The following is a 20,868-nucleotide window of genomic DNA, read 5'->3' on the forward strand; positions in this document are numbered from 1 at the left end:
CTATTTATCTACTTGCACTGGCATGCTTTCGAAACTGTTATGTTGGCAGGAGCTGGGACAGAGCAACGGCAGCTCACTCCATTGTGGGGATTTGAACCAGCAACCTTCTGACGGCAAGCCCAAGAGGCTCAGAATGCACACTGCAACAAAGTGGGTTGACTTTAACAGTAACGGCAGATGATTTTTTTCATGGCGGGGAGGCTTAACCTGAGTATGTTAAAGGCACAAGCACAAAGGCAGTTTTAGAAAGCTGGCAAACATTAAAAAGCTGGCAAACCTACAGGGCATCTTCCTCACCACTGATCTCTGGGAAAGATTCCCTAGTACTTTAGCCCAAACAGCAATGCTTGCGGTGTAGTGCTATTAATTTGTACAGGCTGGAGTGTAAAGGTGTGGATCCCCAACCCTCTAAGACAGATAAACTTCTGCTTAAAGTAAATTGCTCTGAAAATTATTTCAGTTTAAGATGCACACCTTGATCCTAAGGCCATGATTGGAAGAAATAAGCCCAGAACTTTGTAGGGCAGTGGGTTGCAGTTAAAGTGCAAGCAGAACCAGGATTCACAGGGATTCCGCCCTGAAAGCTTATTTTCCAAGGTCAGAGCCTGGAAGCAAGGATGTAAAAAAGAATGCCTCTGAGCACACACAGAGTGTCCTCTCACTTCTGAGGACAGCTTTGCATATTACGCAGCAGAACCACACCTTTGACCCTCTCTCCCCTACATCCAGTGGGGAGATCTGGACAATCCTATCTCCCTAGCACATACACAAACAACTACACATATGCATACACAACGGGCAATGAATTTGGGGCACCAGTGATGATAGCAGAGAATAGGCCTGACCCACATGGCACTTCCACTTGCACAATCCCATTGAATTGAACGGGGTTCCTATTGCATTGTGCTATATGTGAATTAATGGGAAGCAGATGCCATCAAATACTCAAATCTCTCAAGCCATAGGGGGCAGGGGGAGTAGGAACTTGGAAACTACAGTTCACCAGGCATGCGCAGATGGAGGCCACACTTCTGAGATCCTCTTGGCTTTTTCACACGCCCCATACTACTGCTTTTATTGGGAAGTGAGTCCCACTTTCTTCAGGGGGCGTAATTCCAATAACTGGGTAGCAATTTCTACACAAACAAACCGCATTCTACAAATATCAGTGCAGCCATGCAATCACCCCACACTTTTCTCTGGCCAGTTGAGCCTACTCCTACTTATGAAGCAAATATTTGGAGGGCTGGACCTTTAACACCCAGATTTATTCATGAAAAGCTCACCAGCAGCCCCCATCTTCACGCCCCCCCCCCATTCATACAAAAGCAGGCCATTTGTTAAGAGCCAAGAAGAGCCTGAGGGATGCGGGTGGCGCTGTGGGTTAAACCACAGAGCCTAGGACTTGCCCATCAGAAGGTCAGTGCTTCAAATCCCCGCAACAGGGTGAGCTCCCGTTGCTCGGTCCCTGCTCCTGCCAACCTAGCAGTTTGAAAGCACGTCAAAGTGCAAGTAGATAAATAGGTACCACTCCGGCAGGAAGGTAAAAGGCATTTCCGTGCACTGCTCTGGTTTGCCAGAAGCGGCTTAGTCATGCTGGCCACATGACCAGGAAGCTGTACGCCAGCTCCCTCGGCCAATAAAGCGAGATGAGCGCCGCAACCCCAGAGTCAGCCACGACTGGACCTAATGGTCAGGGGTCCCTTTAAGAAGAGCCTGAGATTAGCTCAGCGGGTGGGGGGGGGGGGAGTCTGTTAATCTCAGGGTCCTGAGTTCGAGTCAAGAGATTCCTGCATCACAGGGGGTTGGACCTCGAGGACGCTCGGGGTTCCCTTCCAACTCGACCATTCCATGATCCCTGCTTTACAGTTCGTAGATTTTGGGCAGTTAGTTAGATCTCCTGGCTTCCCCAGACAGGGCGCGCCCGGGCACATCAGCAAGAGTAGGCGCATGAGCTGAGAATCCCACGGATCCTCTCCGACAAGGGTGCGCAAAGTGAGCACCCTCGAGGGGCACCCGACGCGGCAGCTCGTGGGTGGGAGACGCCGTTGAATCGGGACCTTCCACTTCCTCCCCGGGGCAACCCAGACCTTTTCCCACAAGCGCGCGCACCGGGGAAGAGGAGGAGTCCCTTTTTGCACCTGGGCGGCAGGGAAAGGGAGGAGCCGTCGCCTCCCTCCTCCTGACCCCAGGCAGAGCAGGAAGAGGAGGGCGTCGCCACCAGATCAGCCGCCCCGGAGGAGTCTCCTCCACGGTCCGGCGACCAGGGAGGAGAGAAACTACCTCCCCCCCCCCGCTCCTTGCAGGATCGCAGGGGGCGCAGATGCGCGGAGATGGCTGCGGGTCTCTGGATCGCTTTCCTGCCTCTGGCCCAACTCCTGCTGCTGGCGGCTGTGACCCTGCAGCGCGCAGGTAAGCGGCGATCGGGCGCCTGCGCCCCACGCGTGTTTTGGGTGGGGTACGCGGAAAGTGCGCCCGGCGGATCGGAAGCGGGGGGTGTCTTTCCCCCCCCCCGGGTGGTAAGGCTTGTCCGAATCGCGGAGGGCGGATCGGAGAGGTAACCGGAGAGCCCCGTGGGTAGCGCGTGGGACTGGGGGTCGTGGGTTCGAACCCCGCGTCGGGCGAAAGAGTCCTGCGTCGCGCGGGGTTGGGCTAGATGCCCATCGAGGTCCCTTCCAACTCTGCGAGTCTCCGATCCCACGGAGAATCGACGTCGTACCAGCCAGCGCGCCTTCGCCACTCGTGAGCGCGGGACCCTGGAAAGTTTGAAAGCGAGTTGGTGGGGAGCTCTTTCGTTTCGGAGTTTTCTTTCTTTCTGTCTGTCTGTGGAAAGGGGATCGGGATGGTTTGGAGATGGCATTGAAACTTGAAAGGGGCGCGGAGGAAGTGAACGGGCATCTCAACTTATCTCCTCTACCAAGGAAAACTTTCATGTCTCCTTTTGGCAGCTGGCGCAGTGGAACTGCGGAACTCGCTGCCACAAGAGGTTAGTGACGGCCACCAGCTTGGGTGGTTTTAAAAGAGGAGAAGGCAGATCCATGGAGGGCAGGCTGTATAAGTGGCTGTTAGCCTTGATGACTGTGCTTTTGCCTCTATGGTAGGAGACAGTATGCTTCTGAATACCGGTTACAGAGGAGAATGCTCTGGTGCTCAGGGCCTGCTTGCCAGTTTCCCATATAGGCTGGTTGGCCCCTTTTGGACTGGTTGGTCACTGTGATGCAGGACTAGATGGGCCCTTGGCCTGCAGGGCTGTTCTTAAACTGCATATCCTGAAGCTGAAGTGTTTGGTGGCTGCTAGTGCGTTTGTTTGCTTGTTGTAATGAAACACTGCAATATTTTTCCCTTCCACTATTGTTGCTTTTGGTATATCTATGCTGCTTTGGGTCAACTGATTAGTGCTGCAGATGCGATTATACCACAGTTCATGGCTCAATTGGGTAGATAATGGCAAGGTTTGATCCCCGTATGGGACGGCTGCCTGTTTCTGCCTTGCAGGGGGTTGGACTAGATGATCCTCAGGGTCCCTTCCAACTCTACAATTCTATGATTCTATGTACTGTATTTTTTGCTCTATAAGACTCACTTTTTCCCTCCTAAAAAGTAAGGGGAAATGTTTGTGCGTCATATGGAGCGAATGCAGGCTGCGCAGCTATCCCTCTTGCTGTTCTGGCTTCTGAGATTCAGAATATTTTTTTTCTTGTTTCCCTCCTCCCAAAACTAGGTGCGTCTTGTGGTCTGGTGCATCTTATAGAGCGAAAAATACGGTATATACTTCCAGTACTATCCCCGCATGTAGCGGCAAAACTGGACGCCTTTATCTGCCCCGCCTGCAACGAAACATGTCTCTCCCATACCAGTCGCTGTAGCCACAGCAGGCGCCGTAACTCTCCAATGCAGTGTTTGAAAGTTCCATTTTTCTAGGTGCATTTTGCGACAGGGAATTTCATTAGCGCAAGCAGTTTCTGAGCTCTGGGCGCCTAAGATTTCGGATTCAAACTGCAGAATGGAAGGAAAGGAGGACTTTTTTCTGCCTCCCCACTTCCAGCTACTCTCTGAAGACTGGAGAAGAGACCCTCTTAAGAATATTAGAGGGGTGAGCAGTGAAAAATGAATTTTAGCTGCAGTTCATTCATTTTCAGCTTTGTATTCTTGTTATGAAAAAAGTGCTCCTAGACTTTGTTGCACCCATAACTTAGGTTTAAGGTGCCTGACAGTGCCATTATCTGGAGGTACATGGCTGGGGATTATTAGATCTTGATTGCCTTCACACACTAATACCCCATCTTGTAGAATTCTATCAGTTATATTTTATCTGCACAATTGCAATGAATTTCAGGAACCAAAATGCTTTTTTATGTGCAGAAAAAGAGGTCGGAATATATGTGGGCTGTCCCTGGATCAAGTGACTTTTCTTCTTTACGTTCTCAAAGTTCTTAATATAGCTCAAGGTTGTCATCAGAACTAGCCAGATGTTTAACTAATGATCAATCACAGTCAGTCCATCATTTGAAAAATAAGGCTTTTGAGCTGTCTTACGCGAGGTGGCGCTGTGGTCTAAACAACTGAGCCTAGGGCTTGCCGATCGGAAGGTCAGCAGTTCGAATCCCTGCGACGGGGTGAGCTTCCGTTGCTCGGTCCCAGCTCCTGCCCATCTAGCTGTTTGAAAGCACGCCAAAAAGTGCAAGTAGAAAAATAGGTACTACTCTGGCGGGAAGGTAAACAATGTTTCCGTGCGCTGCTCTGGTTTCGCCAGAAGCGGCTTAGTCATGCTGGCCACATGACCCGGAAAAACTGTCTGCGGACAAACGTCGGCTCCCTTGGCCAGTAAAGTGAGATGAGTGCTACAACCCCAGAGTTGTTCGCCATTGGACTTAACTGTCAGGGGTCCTTACCCCAAAATGGCAACTTGACTTAGTTTAAGGAGAGTAATCCCTTTTATGAGAGGGTGGAGCACATGAGTTCTTCTTAGTTTGTGTGGAGTGACTCCATGCTTCATGATGGTTAAAGGTAAAGGTAAAGGGACCCCTGACCATTAGGTCCAGTCGTGGCCGACTCTGGGGTTGCGGTGCTCTTCTTGCTTCATTGGCCGAGGGAGCCGGCGTTCAGCTTCCGAGTCATGTGGCCAGCATGACTAAGCCACTTCTGGCAAACCAGAGCAGCACACGGAAACGCCGTTGACCTTCCTGCTGGAATGGTACCTATTTATCTACTTGCACTTTTGACGTGCTTTCGAACTGCTAGGTTGGCAGGAGCAGGGACCGAACAACGGGAGCTTGCCCCGTCGCGGGGATTCGAACTGCTGACCTTCTGATCGGCAAGTCCTAGGCTCTGTAGTTCTGGTGTCAGGATATCATTCTGATGTTATTCTGCTAGCACAGTCAGGTTGTGACTGGAAACATTGTTCCTTGGCCATACTCTTCCAACCGTTTATCAGAAAGCAGCTTTTTAAGAAGTGTTGCAACACTCACCTAGAAGGTTGTTTGATCCGATCCCAACACTTCTGGTGTTGTCTGTGTAGTAGCTTTGATGCACTCACACTCGATATTTGTGTTGTCAGAGCTTTTTCCCCAAAGCTTTAATTATACACAACTTATGCAAATGTTGTCTGATTTGAGCGAGTTAATAATTTGTGAAGGTGTTCTAGACACCAAAGGAAAAGTAGTATGTCCAGTTTTTGTCCTGGCACACTTAAGCATAATTTAATTCCCTGCTCCGGAATACAAGTGGTTTTTCCTTCCAAGCTCCTTCTATGTCTTACTTTTTTTTGTTGTAAATAAGAGCAATCTTCTTACAACATGCAGCTGATGTTACTCATTCCACTAGGCCTCCCTGAGACAAGAGAGGCAGGAAATAGCAGGTTTTATCTGGCTCCTTCTTAATGCTATATTTGCATCACAAAACATGATTGTTATCCTACACATTTCAAGTCAATTTTATTAGCTCATTGAGGAAATCCAGATTCTTGGTCCTTTAAGAGAAGTGGAGCTTCAATAAATCCCCAAAGCCTTTTTACTGATAAGAATGGAATAGGCCCAGTTGGTTTACTGGATTTGGATGTCAACAAATCTAAACAAAGCTACTAAGCTGACCAACAAAAATTCCCTAGAAGTCTTATCTCTGAAGTTCCAATGAATCCTGTCCCTGTAGAATTAGAAACAGGAGCGATGGTATGGGAAGGCTCTGTTCTAGAAAACAAAAAAGGTGTGAATGAGTGCTATTATTTTGATCTAGGGATGGGCTGCACTTAGGAAGATTTGTGGCTTGTAGTCAGGCAACAGCATAGCTGAATGTTGACTAAATATCACCCAGACAGCATTGGAAGATAACTCTTGAATTATTGTGCCTAAAAGAAAAAAAATTCCAGAAGGATGTGACTTATCTTGCTGGAAGGTTTTGGATCTTATCCCTAATGGTGATTAAATAAGAACATGAAATCTTGACTGGCTTACACCAAAGGTTCCACTTTCTGCTTCCCATAGCTGCCCCTGGGAATCACACAAGGAAAAAATGAAGGCTGTAGCCCCTTTTCCAATGTTTCTCTTCCAACAACTGGCATTCAGTTTCCAAACCTGAAGTTCCCACATAACCCTCGTGGTTGTATAGCCCCAACAAACAAACCTTCCATGGTTTTTGTCTGGTCCCCCTTTGGTGACCATTGTTGTGCCTTGACTTTAAAGTAAAGGTAAAGGGACCCCTGACCATTAGGTCCAATCGTGGCCGACTCTGGGGTTGTGGCGCTCATCTCACTTTATTAGCCGAGGGAGCCGGCGTACAGCTTCCGGGTCATGTGGCCAGCATGACTAAGCCGCTTCTGGAGAACCAGAGCAGCGCACAGAAACACTGTTTAGCTTTCCTCCGGAATGATACCTATTTATCTACCTGCACTTTGACGTGCTTTCGAACTGCTAGGTTGGCAGGAACAGGAACCAAGCAACGGGAGCTCACCCCGTAACGGGGATTCGAACCGCCGACCTTCTGCTAACCAATTTCAGTGGACAAGCCCCAAGCTCTAGTATTTTATGACAGGGAGAAAAACCTCTCCACATGCTTGCTCCAAGACATGCAACATTTTATACACCTCTACCCTGTCTTCTCTCAATCACCTTTTTTCTCAGCTAATTATCCCCAAATTTCCTCATAGGGATAATTTTAGTTGCCCTTTCTCCCACCTTTTCCATATCCTTTTTGAAATGGGGTGACCAAAACAACACATGGATAATGGCATGATGATATTAGCACTTTTATTATTATTGGGCTCTTTTCTTCTTTCCCCACACAGAATTCATTTTTTTCCACAGCTGCCACACGCCGAGTTGCCATTTTCACACAGAGGCCCATCACAGCCCAGTCATTATCAGTTCAGACTCCATTAGTGTATATGTGACGTTGGGGTTGTTGTTGTTGTTTTGTCCCCATGTGCTTGTGTTGAAGTGCATTTACTATTTTAATGCCAGTTCAGCCAGTTTGGAGAGGTCGTTTTGGAGCTCCTTTTAATACCTTGTTTTGTTTACCACCCTGAACAATATAGTATCATCGCCACACTTGAAATACCTTGAATGAAGGTGCCTCATCCTTTTGATCGCTTTTTTTCTGCACCTTTTCCCAGTCCTACAGTATCTTTTTTGAAAATTGGAAAACGTATTGTGGCTTTGCTATTTATTTACAAACTCAGGTCTAGAGAAATACATTATGAATCTCTTGGAGACAGCAGCAAGATTTTAGAGGGAAAAAAAAAAGATTTTAGAAAACAGCATTATGCATATATATATATGGATCCAGATTTGCACATAGGGGGGAAAATGGTATTTAAAAATCCTATTGACCAACCAGCGTGGATAAAAATCAATGATTAAAAAAACGGATTATTTTATTTAAATTGGATTTTTAAAATAAAAGGCTTTTGGAAGAAAAATCTTTCTAAAGATAGCTTTCTATTTAAGTTACATTATAGTCCAAAGGCTATTCATCAGGAAATAAGGATTTGTTTTAAGTTTTTCATGTGTGCTAAAACTCAGTCTGTTTTTTTTTTTAAAGAATTGTTTAACCACATCAGTTAACAAACATGGATACATACACTATAATGTTATTGTTTTAGTTATATAAATTGTTTAAATTGTTATCAAGGAAATGATTATTTTTCTCCTTCTGATAAAGTACAGCAGTAAAGTTGTCCAAATATAAACAGTTAACTTATTAAACCTCACAATAATTTCATAATTATCTGTCTATGCATTTCTAATAGTATAACCAAATCAGTAATTTTTGATAGAACTGTAAAAACTACTCTGAAAATTTATTATTCCAAAAATGAAACTTTCATCTGGTTGTAAATATTATGATTATACCAGCAAGAATGAGTCTTTCTGTAGAAAAAAAAATGATTTAAATCAAGTCTTACTGACTAGTGATTTAAATCAATTTGATTTAAATAAAATCCACCCTGGTGCATAGCAGCCACCATTCATGTATTTGTACACTCAAAGCTAGACCACTGTAAAGCTGTCTACAGGGGACTGACCTTTATACTGTAATGCTTAAACAACAAGAGGAAATTCAAATCGCCGTGGCCTTACTCCAGATGTTAGATATGTCATTGGTAGTACATCCCTATGGTATCTATTATTCTTGCTCCCTGTTGTTTTTCTATGTGCTTGTTATATAGCTTGGACCCAACATTTGTTGCCATTCCTAAGACAGAAGAAGAGTTCTCTCTCTAAATGTACTTAGCTATGTGCCAAGTTAGGGATAAGAAAGTCGGTGTGGAGAGGCGTTCTTGATAATGCCTCTTTAATTGCAGAATATTATATCTAAGAGGCTTCATAAAGTCTGACAGCAAGCGTCTTCTTCAAGACGTGTCATCTTCAACTAGATTTTGATGACTGTTGTGAATGGTAAGATGTACCATGTGCAAATAATAAGGTTTAGTGTATTTGGTTTCAAATAGTTTGTTTTCGTTATCCACTCCAAACATTTGAGATGGGCTAAATTGCAAATCAAATGAATAAAAGCATTCCTTAAACCCTTGCAGAACTGAACAGCAGCTCTGTACATTTCAGAGAACTTCCCTGGACTTACCTGCCAGCTGCTTCAAATCCAAAATCATTGACATCACAAAGCTGGCTCCGAGCAGTTTATGTTCAGTGGAATCATAGATGCAGACTGACCTGCTGATACCTGAAAGGGCCCAGAGTACTTCCATCCTATGTAGCATATGTCATAGAATCACAGAATTGTGGAGTTGGAAGAGACCCAGGTGTCATCTGGTCCAACCATTAGCTAAAGCTGGAGATGGAGATTGTGGCCTTGTGGCTTTGTCACTTTCCACCTGCTCTGCGGAACCTTCTTCAGAAGCATGCTGCCTTTGAACGTGAACTGTTTAATAACTAGCACAATGGAGGCGACACCAGAAAAACCGAAACTGCCCTAAGATGTGATTAAGCGTTTCAGGTGACCACCTTTAGGAAGCTCCGCAGAGCTCTTTGAGTAACAGTATACAGTGGTACCTCAGGTTAAGTACTTAATTCGTTCCGGAGGTCCGTTCTTAACCTGAAACTGTTCTTAACCTGAAGCACCACTTTAGCTAATGGGGCCTCCTGCTGCTGGTGTACCGCCGGAGCACGATTTCTGTTCTCATCCTGAAGCAAAGTTCTTAACCTGAGGTAATATTTCTGGGTTAGCGGAGTCTGTAACCTGAAGCGTATTTAACCTGAAGCGTATGTAACCCGAGGTACCACTGTATTAGAAATTTTCAGCTCCTTCATTCTTTTTTTCTCAAGAGTTTTAGCAGTGTAGAGGAAGTAATTGCCGTTGAATTGTTGGCTTTTACAATGGGAACGTAAGGATCCGCCTTGTAATGAGACCAAGTAGCCTTGCCTTGACTTGTAGCTGCTCTCCAGGGTTTCAGAAAGAGTCTTAGCCCTGCTTGGAGATGCCAGGGTCTTTCCCGCATTTGCAACTACCCCAGTAAATATTTTCCAAGTAAAACCGATGAAACAGGACCTTGGCTATTGGGAATACATGAGATACTTATATCATAGCACCCAAAATTAACACGGCACACTCCTTTGGGTGTTGTTTACTGAATGCACAGTCAAACATGTGAAATCAGGTCCTAAAATATTTAGAACATCAGAACATTTTCTGGAAATACAGTGGACGCTTGGGTTGCGAACGTGATCTGTGCGCGATGCACGTTTGCAACCTGCAGCGTTTGCAACCCACGGCTGCGCTTCTGCGCACGCACGGGTTGTGATTTGGCGCTTCTGCGCATGTGCGGCCGCCAAAACCCGGAAGTAACCTGTTCCGGTATGGCTGTACATCTGATTCAGAATTGTCTGGAGCACCAGTATTACTAATAAACTGACTGATAACAATTTCCTGGACAAGCCACATCAATGGCTACAACTTTGTGGTAATGGCATTATAATGTTTTATTATGTAGCATTAGTCATCTGCTGATAAATATTCCCAGTGTTTTGTTTGAAAGGATCTACTATTGATCACTAGCCAGGATAGAGTGACATAGAAGCATATTCAAGGTATTCAAGAAGGGACAGCTGTAGCCTGTAGCTCTGTACCCATTTACTTGTGAGGAAGTCATACTGAACTCAGCGGGACTTGCTTTTGGGTGGATTTGTGTAGGACTACACCATAAACAAAGTATACAAAGTATGACGTCTTGTTTCTTCATGTGCAATGCTTGATGTTTCACCTCATCTTCACCATCACCCCCCTCCTCCATTGCCGTTGGCTTGCGTCTGTCTGGAGAAACAATGGAGTGCCACTCCGGGGGTGAAGTCCAGCCGCTGTGTTAGTGTGACGGAAAAGTTTGTTTTGCTGGGCAGGTTGGGTCAACAAGTGTTTTATTTTCCCTTTTTCCCTGCCAGCAAACAGTTAATGAATGGCAGCCTCTGATTGGCCGGGGATCCAGGAGAGGGAGTTGAAAAGGAGAGGATTTGGAGAGACAGTTGAGGAGATAGGGAGTGAGAGGAGAGAGAGTTGGTTCTGGGTAGAAACATCCACGCACAGATCACATTCGCAACCCAAGCGTCCACTGTATTTCCAGAAAATGTTCTGATGTTCTAAATATTTTAGGACCTGATTTCACATGTTTGACTGTGCATTCAGTAAACATCCATATCACAAGCTAGAGAAAGGAGTCTCTGAGCTTAGCATGAAGGACAGTGTGTGGTGTCCTGTGAGAGTAATAGGCCAGGAATTACCGTATTTTTCGCTCTATTAGGACCAAAAGACGCACCTAGTTTTTAGGATAGGAAAACAAGAAATAAGAAAGCAACACAAAGCATCCTGAGCTAAGAGGGAGCGCTCCTCCATCTTCGCCCAGGAGGCTTTGCAGGGCTATCCCTGAAACCAGGAGGGCAAGCGGGATCGGTGCACACCAGTCCCTCTTGCCCTCCGCAAAAGCAAGCCTACTGGCTTTCCCCCCACCTCCCGCAAGAGCGGCGCTCTCTTTAAAGGGAACGCGGCTCTTGGGGGCTTTTCTGGGAGGCGGGTGAAGTCTATTGGCTTTCCTCCCACCTCCCGCAAAAGCCAGGGATAGCCGTGCGAAGCCTCTGCAGGGCAGCGGGATGAAGGCTCCCCGGCTGGGATTGATCCCACTTGCTGTCCTGGCTTCTTGTTTAGCCGTGCAGCCTCTCCCGGGCAAGGGGAGCCTTCATCCCCTGCCCGGGAGAGGCTGCGAGCGGCTAAGGCTCCCCCAAGAGCCGCACTCCCTTTAAAGAGCGTGCGGAGCGTGGGTGTGGCTTTTGGGGGGCTTTCCCCCGAGGGCTGCCCTTCTCCCTCCTCGGGGAAAAGCCCCCAAGAGCCGCGCACACACTCCACACGGCTCTTTAAAGGGAGCGCTGAGCAGAGCCTCCCGCCTGCATTCGCTCCATAAGACGCGCACACATTTCCCCTTACTTTTTAGGAGGGGGGAAGTGCATCTTACAGAGCGAAAAATACGGTGACTGGGAGGCCGAGGCTCAGCCAGGAGAAGTAGAAGCTGTAAAGAGACAGCCTACTTAGGTCTCATTCCAGTCAGGAGGGGAGAGATTCTTCTACAAAAAGAGAAGACTCCCAAACCAGTTAAGAGGGGTGTGGAGATCCCTTGGATCTGTTACTTGGGGTATCTCAGGAGTAGGGTTGTCAAAGGGGTGTGTAACTGACAGAAAATACCACCTTGTTTAAGAACCAAAGTATCAGGCAGCAACAGCTGTGCAACAACTGAGAAAGAATTGTGAAATAACTGGAAATAAGCTGAGCATTTACCGTCGAGTCTAAAAACCTGTAACATCTACCTGAAGCGAAGTAACTGAACATAAACAACTGAAGTTTAAAAGAAGCTGTGCTTGATTAGAAGTCCATAACATCAGTTAGATTTAGTACAAATATTATTAAGTGAACGGCTACCTGAAATAGCATTATAATCTGAAGTATCCTATGTTTTACCCACTTTGTGTCATAAACCTCCTTTGTTAAATAAAATCTTTATTGTTTATTTGATCAAATCCTGCCTGAGACTCCAAATTATTAAGTTTCCCCCCCACAAGATAGTCTGGGGTAGTTGTGGGAATTTGTGGAAGTGGTGTTCTGTGAGGTGGGTGCACTATATTTAAGGGAGGGCAGGCCCAATGGCGTCAGGGGGGAAAGTGCCATCTTAACCTGAAGCACCACTTCCACAAATTGCAGTTAGCAGCACCAAAGTGACCTCCATGGGGCACAAGCCTGAGGAGCGTATATGGAGAAGGTCCTGGGCTGCCTAGAAGACAAGATTCCCGAGGAGACGGTAGAAGAAGATTGGAAGAAATTCAAGATCTACCTACAGAAACATTGTAAATTGTATGAATGTTAAGAAGGATGCTAGATTATAAATAACTTGGCACCATTAAGCTAGATGAAGGGAAATATGAAGATAAGTTAAATTTAAGAAAAGACAAATTTTTTGGATAATTATTAGTTTAAATTTAAATTTTTCAGGTTTGAATAAACGTTATCTAAAATTAGAGATACAACATTGGAAAAATAGATAATAAGAATGGAAATAAGGGGATAAATTGCTGGTTAGATATTTATAAATTAGGAATGCAGGAGCGGGAGATGTGAGGGAGTCCAAAGAAGTTAAGAAAATATGTTATGATATGCGTTATTTTGCCTTTTTTATTTGTATGGAATTTTAAAAAAAAAAACCTTCAATAAATATTTATTAAAAAAAAAAAAAAATAGAAGACAAGATTCCCCTCTCGGCCTGACGTCACATTTGGCACCAGCTTGGCTGAAGAAGCTGCCAGAAGGAAGTGTACAAGGCATCATCTTAGGGGCTCCACTCTGGATTTGTGTAGGGTTTACTCCTTAGTCCTTTCTTCTCTCTAAGATTGCCTGCAAGGCTGCTGAGGTTTGAGATCAGAGGCACCATTTACCCATGTGGCCTTGCCTTGCAGATATCCAGGCATGCCAGCCACTAAAATCAGGCCTGTTCACTGGTACTGTGGGGTCTCAGGAAGAGCCACAGAGGCCTGTTCTTGTCCTGGTTTTTTTTTGGGGGGGGGTAGCCTAACTGATGCCATTTTGCTTCTGTAGAAAACTGCCTGCTTTAGAATTTAGGAGGGTGAGCCACAAATATGTGAAGACCAGATAACGTTGCTAGGCGATTTACAGGAAAACCTCCCTCTGCCAGGCAACTCTCCAGGCAGGGTGTCCTGTTTAGATCAGTGCAAGGAACCTCGAAAGAGGGAAAGGGAGGAGGGATACTGTCAGGGAACTGCCATCGGAGAGACAGGTGGTGGACAGGCTCCAGGAGAATAGGAGAGAATCTGCAGCAGAAGAGGGAACCAGCAGGGGGAGTGCAGGAGTCACAGCGGAGGGGAGGCTCTGGGATGCTTCCAGTGAGAGTAGTGGAGAGGTAACGGGACCCCCGTTGGGAACGCCCACCCTTCGCCGGAAACTGTCACGCAGAGAGTCACGAAAGCGCATGTCTGTCAAACAGCTTTTATGTTGGCGTAAATTCCGTAGACGCCCACTGTCAGATTCTACCAGCGACTGACGGAGTCATGCTTTGGGGGCTCCGTTAGTGCATCGGTTTGGATGACCAGCCAAACCCCAGAGGGATCAAGCTTTTACGCACAAGCAGCTCATTATCCCATCACAGCAATCTGACAGTCTTTGAAAGCAGCTTGTGCAAGCAGAAGGCATCATGAGCGAACCAGCCGGAACCGGAGGAGCAGGAGCCGGGGCAGATCCAAGCCTGGAACAAAGGTACAGGGCGTTGGAGGTCCAGCTGGCACTGCAAACGGCGAGGCTAGAGGAGAGGAGGGCTCAAGATGCAGATAAGGGGAAGACCACCCCACTTGCCAGACGGGTGCCTGGACTGGTGCAGAAATTTGGGGGGGATCCCCGGAACTATCAAGCCTTTAGGACAGAGATGCAATATGCTCTCAATCTGCTGTTTGATGACTTCCCCGACGAGAACTCTAGAGTGGCGTACGTGATTGGCCATCTAGAGGGAGGGGCGAGGGACTGGGTTTGGCCCCTGATGGCAGCCAATAATGAAATCTTAAAGGACACAATGAAGTTTTTCCGCGCCATGGACTTGATGTTTTCCAGCGAGATCGAGCAGGGAGTGGTGCACAGGCAGTTAATGGCGTGTAAACAGGGGAGCCGATCTGTACGTGAGTACTGGACTGAGTTCACCATGCTGATTCATAGACTTGGGTGGGACCTTGCTAGTGAACCTATTCAAATGCTGTTTGAAGAAGGTCTCTCTCCGGCAGTGAAAGATGAACTTTCCCGGGCGCCTAGGGCGGAGTCTATGGATCAGCTGACTAAATCAGCGCTGTCCATTGGGGCACGCCAGGAAGCTAGAGCTATGGAAAAGCGGGAAGGAAAGGGGGAACGTCGGAAGGACTTCCGCATTCCAGAGATTCCGGAGCAGCCTTTCCCGCCAGCAGAGCCGATGGAACTTGGAACAGCGCGTGCGCAGTTTCAAACACCATTGAAGGGCGGAAGAAGGAGGGAAAGAGCAGCAAGAGATGCTATCTCTGCCAACAGCCAGGTCACTTTGCCAGAGTCTGTCCGCAAAGGAAGGAATGGCAAGGGATGGCGGGAACTGTTGGGGGGAAGGAGGAAGAAGAAATCACGGAGCAAGTAAAAGCCAACGCCTGGTTGCCAACATCAGGGCACAGCAGCCAGGCCAGGGAGTAATGAATGTGCCCACGCCGGAACCTCCAAGACCAGCGCTTGTGATAGAGGTGTTGCTGGAACTGGCAAACGGACACCCACTGAAGATAAAGGCGCTATTGGATTCAGGTAGCTCATGTAATTTCATGAGCAAAGAGTTTGCAGCTGCACACCAGATACAGACTATCCCATTGAGTAAGCCTTTGCAGGTTACCACGATTGATGGGAGGGAGCTGTTGGGAGGAGAAGTGAGCCAACAGACTGTACCAATGATAATGAGGGTGGCACGACACACCGAACTGATAGCGTTTAACGTAGCCACCTTGGGAGGAGCTCCTATTATCTTGGGTATGAGCTGGCTGGCGCTACACGATCCGCTAGTAGGCTGGCATCAGAGAGTGGTTTCCTTTGGATCAGCACATTGCCTAGAACACTGCAAGGAGGGAGAGGCTCAGGCTGGCGCCAGGGCCACTCTAGCAGGGATGGAAATGATGGACAAGGGGAGGGTGCCACCACAATACGCTGACTTGATTGACGTATTCAGCGAAAAAGAAGCAGATAAGCTGCCCCCGCACAGACCCTTTGATTGTCAAATTACCTTACTCCCAGGAGCACAATTGCCAGTGGGCAAGCTGTATGCAATGTCAGACAGTGAGATGCAGGAGTTAAGGGAGTTCATTGACAAGAATCTCAAGCGAGGTTTCATCAGAGAGTCACGAGCGGTGGGGGGCAGCCCAGTGTTCTTTGTGGACAAAAAAAACACGGGCAAGCCCAGGCTTGTATGTGATTTCAGGGCCCTAAATGCAGTGTCAGAACCAGTGACTTTCCCTATGCCCAGAATTGATGACATTCTAACACGGGTGAGAAAAGGGAAAATTTTTACCAAGCTGGACCTTAGGGGGGCATATAACTTGATACGTGTGAGAAAGGGGGATGAGTGGAAGACCACTATGTTCACCCCCTTGGGGGCCTTTGAGTACTTGGTTATGCCTTTCGGATTACAAGCGGGCTCCGCCTGTTTTCAATCATTCATGAATCACGTCCTGGGGCCACTGCTCTACAAGAACTGCGTAGCGTTCTTAGATGACGTCCTGGTGTACTCAGACAACGAGGAGCAGCATGTGCGAGATGTAAGAGAGGTACTGAGCAAGCTGCGAGAAAACCGGCTGTGGGTGAAACTGGAGAAGTGTCAGTTTCATACCAAGGAGGTGGAATTCCTGGGGTACCGGTTGTCTGACAAGGGATTGGCCATGGATCCCAGCAAGGTTCAAGCGGTACTGGAATGGAAAACACCAAAGACCAAGAAGGACGTGCAAAGGTTCCTGGGCTTCGGAAACTTCTATAGGAAGTTCATCAAAAACTTTGCCCATTTAACAGCGCCCATCACGGATTGTCTTAGTAGCAAAAAGAAATTTGTTTGGACGGGAGAAGCGCAGAGGGCGTTCGAACGCTTAAAGCAGGCGTTTGCGTCGGAAGAGCAACTTTTGCACGTGGATCTACAACAACCAATGAGAGTGGAGACTGACGCGTCAGACCGAGCGGTGGGGGCTGTTCTTCTCCAGCCGGGAAAAGATACGTCTGAATGGAGACCGTGTGCATTCTTCTCGCGGAAGTTGAACAAATCCGAGAGGAACTACACAGTGTACGACCGAGAACTGCTCGCCATTCATGAAGCATTCCGGAAATGGCGGCACTTACTGATTGGGGCGCAGCACAAGGTTCAAGTCCGAACTGACCACAAAAATCTGGAATACTGGAGAACAGCCCGAGTGCTGAACCAGAGACAAGTGAGATGGGCCCAGGAGTTCTCCAAATTCCACTTTGAGATTCGTTACGTGCCCGGCTCCGAGAACGTGAGGGCGGACGCTCTTTCCAGGAAACCTGAGTACTTAGAGGGGGAGGGAGCGCCTGAGGCAAGGCATGTAATCCCTGAAGACCGCTGGGTGTGTGGGGCGGCATTGGTGGGGCAGAGGGAACTGATAGAGGGTACGGAGAACGATGAATACGCCCAAGAGAAACTCAGAGAGCTCCGGAGGACAGAGGAGAACACAGGGGGGTTCGAAGAAAAGAACGGGGCGTTGTATTACAAAGGGGCACTGTACATACCCGACGGGGAACTGGGGGGCAGAGTACTCAAGCAGTTGCATGACAGCCCCACAGCGGGACATTTTGGACAGCACAAAACCATGTGGTTGGTTACCAGGGAGTTTTGGTGGCCCAAGGTGAGGGAGGACGTACGGGAATATGTCAGGGGTTGCGACAGGTGCCAGCGAGCGAAAGGAGAGAGGGTGGCGCCAGCGGGGCTATTACAACCCTTACCCACGCCCGAAAGGCCATGGGAGGCAGTATCCATAGATTTTATGACGGACCTTCCAAAATCCAAAGGCAAAACAGCTGTCATGGTGGTGGTAGATCAATTAACCAAGATGTGTCATTTTATAGCCTGTTCACATGCAGTCACAGCGGAGGAAACCGCCAAGTTGTTTGTAGAACATATTTTTAAGTTGCATGGCGCCCCCTTGAGGGTTTTGAGCGACAGAGGGAAACAATTTACTTCCAGGTTCTGGAGGAAACTTATGAGCTTACTGCACGTAGAACTCAATTTCTCAACTGCCCGGCACCCAGAAACCAATGGGCAAGCGGAAAGGGCAAATGGGGTTTTACAACAATACCTGAGGTGTTATGTAAAAGACAGAGAAAATGATTGGGTGGATAAGTTACCTCTAGCAGAATTTGCCTACAACAACGCGGAGAACGTGTCCACAGGGATGAGTCCCTTCCTGGCAAATTATGGGTGTCACCCCCGGGCATTCCCAGGAGAGGGAGGGGAGAGGTGGAGCGTGCCGGCGGCGGAATATTTTTTTGAAGAGATGGAGGCGATCCACCGTCAGCTTCAACTTAACTTAGAGAAAGCCAAGGAAGAATATAAGAAGCAAGCAGACAGAAATAGGAGGGAGGGTGAAACTATAAGGGTGGGGGACCGGGTGTGGTTGTCCACCCAAGGGCTACCGTTCAAGGGCGGGAGTAAGAAATTGAGGCCCAAAAGATTGGGACCCTTTGAGGTCACACAGCAGGTCAACCCAGTGGCATTCAAACTCAGGCTGCCCAGTCACATGAAATTACACCCAGTATTTCACAGGTCATTACTGTCGCCGTACCGAGAGGGACGTGAGTGGGGGGAGCGTGAGAGAGAGGCCACCCAAACGCCCGTGATAGAAGAGAGAGAGCGCGACATGAACGTGGCAGGAATCATTGATTCCAGGTGGAAGGGGAATCAGGTGGAATATCTGGTAGAATGGGAGGGGGAAGCAGAGTCGGAAAACACTTGGGTACCAGCAGAGGTAGTCAATGATGAGGTTTTAATAGAAACATTTCATCAGCGTTTCCCAAGAAAACCGCAACCCGTGGCTCAATTTAGAAGGGAACACTTTGGGACCACCGATGAGGAAGGGGAGTTTGAAGGGTTCCCAGAGTCAGGGGTGGGTGAAGAAGCCGACTCCGACGAAGAAGAGGAAGACGGGGAGAGAGACGGTACGCCGTGGCTGGAAGTGTTAGAATCCTCGGACGACGAGGAGAGTTCCTTCAGGGGCTTTCCGCCCTCACCGCCAGTGGGAGAGGAGGCGGGAGGGGGTGAAGGGGGCCCTGGGGGGGAGGTGGATGTCAGGGAACTGCCATCGGAGAGACAGGTGGTGGACAGGCTCCAGGAGAATAGGAGAGAATCTGCAGCAGAAGAGGGAACCAGCAGGGGGAGTGCAGGAGTCACAGCGGAGGGGAGGCTCTGGGATGCTTCCAGTGAGAGTAGTGGAGAGGTAACGGGACCCCCGTTGGGAACGCCCACCCTTCGCCGGAAACTGTCACGCAGAGAGTCACGAAAGCGCATGTCTGTCAAACAGCTTTTATGTTGGCGTAAATTCCGTAGACGCCCACTGTCAGATTCTACCAGCGACTGACGGAGTCATGCTTTGGGGGCTCCGTTAGTGCATCGGTTTGGATGACCAGCCAAACCCCAGAGGGATCAAGCTTTTACGCACAAGCAGCTCATTATCCCATCACAGATACCTATAAAAAATATGAATAAAGGCTATTTGGGGCGGCTTCACCATCACACTGGTGAATGTGGCTTGCCCGCTCTGTTTTACTCAGCTGAATAAAGGAGCGATTCTGGGAATCTCCTCTGCCTTTGGCATTTATTGGCTTTTCAGTGACCGAGGTGGCTTGGGCCTGATTAGCAGACCCCAACAGTACCATGGACCTTACAGGAACACCATGGGAAGAATTCACAGGAAACTGCCTCCCTCAGCACTAAAGGGCACCTAAGCAATCTGGTCCAAGGTACACAATCTAGGAGAAATGCATGCTTAGTTAGTCCCTTTGAAAGACAGGCTTAGCTTTGTAGCTCAATGTTTGCAGAAGCTTCATTTACCAGTGTAAACATGCGTCTTTGGACTGACTGGTTCTGCGTCCAGCTGACAACTTCCTTGTTCTTTTGTCGTGCCCTTGCTTCTGAGTGTTACGTGCTGGGTGTTGCGCAGCACCGAGCAGTGCCTTGCGGAAAATATTGGAATGATGTGTGTGTGTGTTTCATGTCTGTTATCTTGCCTCATTCTCTTGCCCTTGTTTCACTTCTCATTTCAGCCCGAGGTGTGCGTATATCTCTTTGGGACAAGTTAGACACGGTGTTAATTGTATCTTTGCATCTAGCCTGCTGATTTTTCAAAATGCAAATTGCACCAGCAGGTGTGGTTGGAAGGGTGAGAGCAGAGAGAGGGAATTTAATCCTTACTCTCCCCTGCTGTAGTCTGGAGGAAAGGTGCTATTTGCCTTAAGGGGAAATGTCTCTTTGTGGCAAATTCTTCCCTCCCCCCCCCCCACATCAAAGGCAAATACCAGGTTCAGAAGAAGGATTTCCCCCAGGAGCACAGCAGGGAAGGGCAATTGTTTTGAAACAGAGTATTTGTAAGCTTTGTGTAAGTGGACGTGGGTGGCGCTGTGGGTTAAACCACAGAGCCTAGGACTTGCGGATCAGAAAGTCGGCAGTTCGAATCCCCACGACGGGGTGAGCTCCCGTTGCTCAGTCCCTGCTCCTGACCACCTAGCAGTTCGAAAGCACGTCAAAGTACAAGTAGATAAATAGGTACCGCTCCGACGGGAAGGTTAACGGCGTTTCCGTGCGCTGCTCTGGTTCGCCAGAAGTGGCTTAGTCATGCTGGCCACATGACCCCGAAGCTGTACGCCAGCTCCCTTGGCCAAGGAAGCGAGATGAGCGCCGCAACCCCAGAGTCAGTCACGACTGGACCTAATGGTCAGGGGTCCCTTAAGTTTGTGTATTTTACAGATTTGTAGGTCACTTTTGGGGGGGGGCGCTGTGGGTTAAACCACAGAGGCTAGGACTTGCTGATCTCCATGGTTCGAATTGACGGGCTGCCAACCTAGCAGTTCAAAAGCACATCAGAGTGCAAGTAGATAAATAGATACCGCTCTCCGTGCTCTGCTCTGGTTCGCCAGAAGCGAATTAGTCATGCTGGCCACATGTACGCCGGCTCCCTCGGCCAATAAAGCGAGATGAGCACCGCAACCCCAGAGTCGGTCACGACTGGACCTAACGGTCAGGGGTCCCTTTACGTTTACCTTTAAGTCACTTTGAGACAGTTCTTGCACAAGAAGCAATTTTTTTAAAAAAGGTAGTATTAATAATAA

General features: G+C 48.1%; 1 protein-coding gene across 3 annotated transcripts in view; it reads left to right on the forward strand.

The window, feature by feature from the left end:
* The first annotated feature begins 2,188 nt into the window (after positions 1-2,188).
* The window catches only part of CDCP1 (CUB domain containing protein 1), a 50,639-nt gene continuing 31,959 nt past the window's right edge, over positions 2,189-20,868 (forward strand). For all 3 annotated transcript variants that reach the window (XR_014161518.1, XR_014161519.1, XM_081882035.1), the window contains exon 1: positions 2,189-2,412. Coding sequence is in view for 1 of the 3 variants with exons in the window: in XM_081882035.1 (XP_081738161.1) it covers positions 2,334-2,412 (79 nt within the window). In the remaining 2 variants the exon portion in view is untranslated. The remainder of the gene's footprint in view (positions 2,413-20,868) is intronic.

This window comes from Podarcis erhardii (assembly GCF_964252035.2).
Source record: "Podarcis erhardii genome assembly, chromosome: 12".
In the NCBI taxonomy this organism is placed as follows: domain Eukaryota; kingdom Metazoa; phylum Chordata; class Lepidosauria; order Squamata; family Lacertidae; genus Podarcis; species Podarcis erhardii.